This window comes from Octopus bimaculoides, chromosome 5 (assembly GCF_001194135.2).
Source record: "Octopus bimaculoides isolate UCB-OBI-ISO-001 chromosome 5, ASM119413v2, whole genome shotgun sequence".
In the NCBI taxonomy this organism is placed as follows: Eukaryota; Metazoa; Mollusca; class Cephalopoda; order Octopoda; family Octopodidae; genus Octopus; species Octopus bimaculoides.
Window position 1 is genome coordinate 63755523 of NC_068985.1, and position 8663 is coordinate 63764185.

General features: G+C 36.8%; 1 protein-coding gene across 13 annotated transcripts in view; it reads right to left on the reverse strand.

Annotated features, from left to right (window-relative positions):
• The window catches only part of LOC106871234 (myotubularin-related protein 13), a 512098-nt gene that overhangs the window by 199584 nt on the left and 303851 nt on the right, over positions 1-8663 (reverse strand). For all 13 annotated transcript variants that reach the window (XM_052967747.1, XM_052967743.1, XM_052967750.1 and 10 more), the window contains exon 12: positions 1283-1387. In XM_052967747.1, the coding sequence (XP_052823707.1) occupies positions 1283-1387 (105 nt within the window). The remainder of the gene's footprint in view (positions 1-1282; positions 1388-8663) is intronic.

Below are 8663 nucleotides of genomic sequence, written 5' to 3' on the forward strand. Positions count from 1 at the left end.
GTACCCTTAATGTAGTTCTCGGGGAGATTCAGCATGACACAGAGTGTGACAAGGCTGGCCCTTTGAAATACAGGTACAACAGAAACAGGAAGAAAGAGTAAGAGAAAGTTGTGGTGAAAGAGTACAGCAGGGTTCGCCACCATTCCCTGCCGGAGCCTTGTGGAATTTTAGGTGTTTTCGCTCAATAAACACTCACAACGCCCGGTCTTGGAATTGAAACCGCGATCCTATAACCATGAGTCCGCTTCCCTAACCACTGGGCCATTGTGCCTCCACTCAGAGGTATAAAAGAGCATCAAATAAATAGCCCAAAACTGTTGTCCAATGCTTTAATGAGTTCGCCAATCTACTGCCCTCTATAATTTCTAAATTAGATACAAAGCCAGCAATTTTGAGAGTAAGGTTTGGTTGATTAAATAAATGAGTTATCAAGAAATATGATCCTATTTACAGAATCATGGCCATTTTGGAAAGAAATTGATAACTGACACCAATATATTACTGGTTATCTCTCATCATTCCATTATCTTTTTGACATCTAATTTCTCCATGTGTGGGGCAAGTCTCCCTGAGTATTCTATAGCCAAACAGTTTGTGAAGCCACAAGTAAGAGACAGAAGTTAGTGGGAGATGAGCTGTCTACCAATGGAATGAGCAGATACCCAATGTTCTTGGAAGACCTTAAAAATCCAAATCACTGCCCCACCAGCTGACTAAATCATATAAAAAAATCAATTTTACTTTTGGTTCAAAAGAAACTCTCTACTGTATGGTAGAAATAGTAGCCAAATTCCCTTTAAGGTATTTTCCACCATCTTAAAAAAATGGACACATTGTTCAGAATACAGTCAAGAAGGGATAGTCATGGCTAAAACACTAACCATAGGTCTACTGGATCAGACCTGATCTGGGCCTTATTGTCACCAACACTACTTTAGACAAACCTAGACGTCTTCCTTTCATTCCACCTACAGCTATCTTTGTGCTCCATGTTGTACCACCAAGCAACATCTTCACCTCTGCTCAAGACACACGGATGTATCTCATGAATTTTATTTACTTTTTTTTTTTTTTGCTTTTCTGTTTTAGTCGTGTCACTACATCTCACACTAGTACCCAAGCTAATCATGTGATCCATGCCTATTAGTGCCATTGGCTTCTTACACAGCCAGTGACTGTCTCATAACTCCTGTAACACAAAAGCATTTTGATTGTACAACTTGCAAATCTGATTCTACTAGAATAGTCAGCCTTGAAATAAATGCCAACAAACATAACTTACATTCAGGTATAATTGTTGAGCAATTTCCTTAATATGCGCCATCATTTTCTCATCATTTGTGCTTGAACGTTCTTCCTTTAATTGGTCCTGCATTGTCGCATAAACCTACAGAAATGAACACCAAAAGTCAACAGAATTATTAAAAAAAAATAATAACAATCCTTTCTACTAAAGGCACAAAGCCTGAAATTTTAGGGGAAGCAGCTAATCGATTATATCAACCCCAGTGCATAACTGGTACTTAATTTATCGACCCCCAAAAGGATGAAAAGTAAAGTCAACTTCGATGGAATTTGAACTCAGACCATAGCAACAGGCGAAATACCTCTAAGCATTTTGTCCAGCATGCTAACAATTACTGCCAACTTGCCACCTTAATAATAATAACACCAACATCACTACTACTACTAATAATAATATAAACCAGAAGAGTTAAAATGCTATGTAGATCCAAGCTGAATGGAAGGAACCAGATTAGAGACATCAAAACGTGGATTGTAGGTGTGATACATTACTATGCAAGAGTTGTGGACTGGACAGAGGAAGAACTGATCGACATGGATAGGAAGGTAATGGCTATGCATGAGTACCTTCATGCTAGAATTAACATAGCAAGGCTTTCCTAACCTAGGGAAGAGGATTGGTTGGAAAAGAAGATAGTGTTGTGTAGGAGATCAAGTCCTTGCATGCCTCCTGTCTGAGGAATAATGATGAAACAATGCTGCAGGCTGCACTGAGTGAGGTGATCAGTGACAAAGGTGAGACCCTCCAGGAGTTACAATATGAGGACTAATAGAGAAAATATCTCATCAATTGGAAAGATAGGTCCTACATAGAAAACTTTTTCAAACAAACACTGGATGAAGCTGATGAAGAACCCTGGAGAAGGTTATGATATGGCTTTTTAAAGAAGATGGAAGGACTGATTCTTATTGCTCAAGAACAAGCTTTAAGAATGAAATCAAGTGTAGCATTGATAAGACAGCAGTATCACTTTTCTGTAGACTATGCGAAAAATCATCTGAGACAATCAGACATATAATTAATGGATGCTCAAAACTAGTACAAAAGAAGTACAAAAATGCCATGACAAAATAGAAGTGTGAATACACTGGGAGTCATGCAAGAAGTATGAACTAGAATGTTCCCACAAGTGGTATGATGAAATGGTTGGATGAAATTCAAATGGAATATACCAATGTACACAGACAAAAAGCTGCAATATAACCAAACAGATAACACTCTCCTACTAAAGGAGTCTAAAGAATGGACATGCATTTCAGAATATTCTGAAGACAAAATGACAAGAAAGTTGGGAAGTACCAAGACCTAGGACTGGAAGTGAAAAGAATTCAGAGAGCCTCAAAAATGAGAGTGGCACCTATTGTGATCAGTGTACTTGAGATCATCTGAAAAAGAGCAATATTTTGGCATTAAAAGCTGCAAATACCAAACTTCATTGGAAGTATTCAGTTGGCAGCAATACTTGGAGCAGCCCATGTGTTGAGAAAAGTGTTGCATCTCTAAGCTGTGGGATAGAGCTGAGATGTGAAGAAGAAGAAGAAGAAGAAGAAGAAGAAGAAGAAGAAGAAGAAGAAGAAGAAGAAGAAGAAGAAGAAGAAGAAGAAGAAGAAGAAGAAGAAGAAGAAGAAGAAGAAGAAGAAGAAGAAGAAGAAGAAGAAGAAGAAGAAGAAGAAGAAGAAGAAGAAGAAGAATCAGGCTGTGACCCTAAATGCAGATTCTGTGAGACGTTTCACAAAACAATAGACCATCTCGTCTCAGGATGTCCTGTTCTGACACCAAACGAATATAAAAATCACCATGGCAGGGTAGGACAGTATTTACATTGGAAAATATGTAAACACTACAAAATCAGCACTCCTGCTTACTGGTATGGACATCATCTTGAGCCAGTTGTTGAAGGTAAAAATTCCACTACCCTCTGAGATTTTCCAGCCAACACTGACAGAACAATCCAGGATAATCAACCAGGCATAATTATTAAAGACAGAGAAGAAAAGACTTGCACACTAATAGATGTAAGTGTTCCCACTGACAGAAATATATCTGTCAAGGAATTTGACAAACTAAGTAAATATAAGGACCTGGAAACTGAAATACAAAAGATGTGGCATCTTAAAGCGAGAACTGTTCCTGTTATTGTAGGTGCCCTAGGTATGATAAAAAAATGGATGTGAGAAACATCTAGATAAGATCCCAGGAGAACCATGTCTCAGAGAAATCCAAAAGATTGTGCTGACAAGTACTGCCCACATCCTTAGAAAAAGCCCTATTCATTTAAATATCTGTGTTATATTACATGAAGACATTTCACTACATCCCCTCCTCAAGCTTCCAGTCATACTGTAACATCTCTTCTCTTTCACTTGCCCCAAGACACTGGGTGTGTTTTGGCAAGTGACTGTAACAAACATGCAGATTAAAAGTAAAAATGATAATAATAATAATAATAATAATAATAATAATAATAATAATAATAATAATAATAATAATCATTATTTAACATCTGCTTTCCATGCTAGCATGGGTTGGACAATTTGACTGGGGACTGATGAGCCAGATGGCTGCACCAGACTCCAATCTGATCTGGTAGAGTTTCTACAGCTGGATGCCCTTCCTAACGCCAACCACTCTGAGAGTGTAGTGGGTGCTTTTTACGCGCCGATAATAATAATAATAATAATAATAATAATAATAATAATAATAATAATAATAATAATAAAGAGATGAAAAACATGAAACAGATGGAAACCACAGAGTACCAGAGAATACTAATAAAGTAACTAATGAAGACGATCTACATGGACAAGTGACAGTAAGTACTGAACAAGACTTGAATGATGAAGAGATTTTAGAAATGTTGAGAGGTAAAATGACTGATGGGATCAATGAAGTACTACCAAATATAAGATATATGGACAGAAAACAAGTGAGGAAAGCCACAGGCAAAGTAAATGACATTTTAAGCTTCATTAAAACAGAAAACATCAGTGAAACAAACCAGTTAACCATTGCTGCTCATGTTGTAGCTAACATAGTAGGCTACAAGCGAAAAACTGAAGATATAAAAGCAAATGAAAAGAAAGAACCAACCTGGAGGATGAGAATACAAATGAAGCTGGAAAAAACATGGAAAGAACTGTGACAATTGAATAGGATAATGAGAGGAAAGCTCAAGAATAAGGCAGTAATCAGAAAATTGAATGGACAGTACAGGTTAGAAGAAATGAGAAAACAAACAGTACATGAAGAATTGACACAAAAAAGTGACAGCATTAAAGGACAAATTAAAAAGATATGATGCAAGATGCAAAGGTTTCAAACAGTATAGACTCAGCCAATCAAATAGAAGGTATCTATTTGAGGAAATAGAGGGAAGCCAACATCAGGAACTGATTCCAGATGTAGAAGAAAGTAAAGAATTTGGGGGAAGGGTGAGACATGAAGGTGTGGAGTGACTGACAAAGGTGGAAAGACAATTTGCAACTGTACCAAAACAAAAGGAAGCCAGTGAGACAGAAGTTTTAAAAAATAGCAAATTAGAGAAGACCAGGCCTGGATGGAGTACATGGCTATTGGCTGAAGAATTTTACACAGTTGCATGAAAGAACAGCTGTGCAACTGGATGACTGCCTGCAACAAGGTCACATTCTTGCCTGGATAACGAATGAATGAAAGCTGCTATGCCTCAAGGATCCCTTGAAAGGGAACTTGGCACCAAATTTTCAATCTGTAACCTGTCTACCACTAATATGGAAGCTTATGACTGATATCTTGGTGGAAGAGTTATACAACCATCAGGAAAGTAACAATCTACTTCCAGAAGAAAAGAAAGGATGCAAGAAACAAAGTAGGGCAACAAAAGATCACTTATTAGTTGACAAAATGATAATTAGAAATTGCAGACACAGATTGACAGGATTACAAAAAAGCATATGACATGATACTATGCAGTTGGATAAGTAAAACGATGAGCATGTTTGGAATAGCAAAAAACACGGAGAAAATGCTTAATAAAAGCATGAAACATTGGAAAACAGAATTGATTGGAGGAAAACAAAGACTCTGAAAAGTGAACATCAGATGTAGAATATTCCAAGGTGATAGCTTATCTCCATTGCCATTCATACTGGCAATGATACCGCTCACTATCATACTACAAAAAGTGAAAATTGCTTACGAATTGGGAAAAGGAAATGGTCAGATAAATCATCTACTTTTCATGGATGACATAAAGGTTTATGCCAAAAATGAGAAACAACTTGAAAGTCTTGTACATACGATCTGCATTTTCTCAAATGACGTAAGTATGGAATTTGCGATATAAAGGTGTGCTATATTGAAAATGAATCAAGGAAAATTTGAAAGAAGCCAGAGAATTGTATTGCCAAATGGGCAAACAAAGAGAGTGATTAAGAAAAGACAGTGGTATAAGTACTTGGGAGATAAAAGATGAAGAAATGAAACAAATTACCAGTATAGAGTACACTAGGAGAGTCAGAAAATTGCTGCAATCAAAGCTGAATTCCAAAAATCTCATTGAAGCAATAAATTCAATAGTACCTTTAATCAGATATGGATCACGAACAAAATAAAGAAACTTGACAGAAAAAACTAGGAAGTTGTTGGCAATGTATGGAGCCCACTATCCAAAGGCTGATATCAACCGGCTGTAATTCAGGAGAGACCAGGGTGGAAGAGGTTTAATAGCAATAGAAGAACATGTACGGAGGGAAAGAAAAAGCCTTGTAGAGTACTTAGAGCAGCACAGAAAAACTACTAAAGGCAGTTAATAAAGAAAAGGTGACGAAGCATGTAATTGGAGAAAAGGATAAGAATGAAATACAAAGAGAGCATGTCAGACAAATCAAAGAGAAACCTCTGCATGGTCAATTTTGGAGAGTCACTGAAGATGTATGTTGAACAAAATCCTGGGCTGGATTAAAAAAATGGGAATTAAAAAAAGAAACAGAGAACCTGATTGTAGTAGCCCAAGATCAAGCAATAAAAACTTAAGAAAAACATATATATGGAGAGAATGTATCAGAAAAATGTAGAGCCATTGGTACTTGGAATGAGACAGTGGCAGAATGGCCCAAGTTGGCACAGGAAAAATATAAGAAATAGAGGCAGAACCAGGTTGTAAAAGTTTTACACTGGAAACTGTGCCAGAAATGGGAATTTGAAGCTGGAAATACATGGTGCAATCATCGAGTCAAAAGAGTACTAGAGTCAGAAAAATGTAAGATTTTGTAGGACTTTCCAATTCAAACAGGCAAGAAATTAGAAAACAATAAACCAGATATTACAATCATAGATAAGGAAAAATGAAGTTGCTTATTTAATGGCCCATCATGCCCATTTGATTCCATGATTGTAAAGAAAGAGGAAGAAAAACAAAAAAAGCTTCCTACCAATAATCTCACGTTGTGAGATTAAAAAATAGTAATTTTCTAAAAAAATACAATCCCCTATAATTTGGAATAGGAAGAATTTGGAGCATGCAAACAGTAATGATTGTGCCTATAATAATTGGTGCACTGGGATGAGTTAGTGAAGATACAGACAAATGACTGAGGGAGATTGAAATAGAATGCCCAGCAGAGCTCCAACAAAAAGTTTGTCTCTTTGGGACAGCAAGGATTATCAGGTGGGTCCTAAGCACTTGAAAGAGTGGATACCTAAGGCTACAGTTAGTAAACCCACTATCCACATAATCCCTACCAGGAATAACACTGAATCTGTGACAAACCAAAATAATAATAATGGTTTCAAATGTTGGTACAAGGCCAGCAATTTCGAGGGAGCAGGTAAGTCAATTACATTGACTCCAGTGCTCAGTTGGTACTTATTTTATCAAAGGATGAAAAGCAAAGTTGACCTCAGTGGAATTGGAACTCAGAACATAAAGAGGGACAAAATACTGCTAGGTATTTTCCCCAGCATACTAATGATTCTGCCTGCTTTTATTATTGTTGTTGTTGTTGTTGTTATTATTATTATGGCACAGGAATGGCTGTGTTGTAAGAAGCTTGCTTCCCAACCACATGGATCTAGGTTCAGTCCCACTGTGTGATACTTTGGGCAAGTGTCTTCAGCTATAGCTTCAGGCTGATCAAAACCTTTGAGTGGATTTGGTAGATGGAAACTGAAAGAAGCCCATCATGTATGTATATATACATATCATTCAGCCGTGGTAGTGGTTGAATATATTCTTAAATCCACCATTTTGACAATCGCAACAGCTTCCAAGCTTCACCACTAATTCAGTTCTCAACTAAATTGCAAACTGTTAATAAAAGAGGACACCTATCAGCTACACTTTGGCATAAATAGTTTGAGATTTGGTTCAGTAGAAAAAAGTTACATCAAAATATCTGCGACCTCAAGGGGAACAGTAAGGCAGATATTCATCTTCAATTAACCTAAATTTTTTAATTCTAAATTAAAAGTATACTTTTCTTAGGCTTAAATGATAGAAAAATGCATGAGGAATTGAGAATCGCTAGTCACATTGAACAAAAGTTAGTAGAAGAAGAGTTATGAGGTAAAATGTTACGAAATTTTGTGTCAGTAAGTAAAGAAGTAAGGGAGTAACTCTTCAGCAATAAGGATAAAGAATGTATTTCTAAAATGAATGTTTACTTTTTAAGGCAGGGAGCTAGCAGAAACGTTAGCATGCTGGGCAAAATTCTTAATGGTATTTCGTCTCTCTTTACGTTTTTGAGTTCAAATTTCGCCTAGGGTCGACTTTGACGTACAGATTATTTAATTAATTTTTTTTAACTAAACATTTTCAAACTTCCATTACTGGTAGAATATGTCACATAGAACAGGTTTTATTCTTAATGTTTTTGACAAAATCTTGTATTTTAGAAGTGGTATTTCGTCTGTCTTTACATTCTGAATTCAAATTCCACCAAGGTCGACTTTGCCTTTCATCCATTTCAGATCTATTCAATTCGACATATAGATTATTTCCTTAATTGTTTTAACTAAACACATTCAAACTTCCGATACTGGCAGAATGTATCACATAGAACAGGGTTTACTCTCTCTTTACTCTTTTACTTGTTTCAGTCATTTGACTGTGGCCATGCTGGAGCACCACCTTTAGTCGAGCAAATCGACCCCAGGACTTATTCTTTGTAAACCTAGTACTTATTCTATCGGTCTCTTTTGCCGAACCGCTAAGTTATGGGGATGTAAACACACCAGCATCGGTTGTCAAGCGATGTTGGGGGGACAAACACAGACACACAAACATATACACACATATATATATACATATATACGACAGGCTTCTTTCAGTTTCCGTCTACCAAATCCACTCACAAGGCTTTGGTCGGCCCGAGGCTAT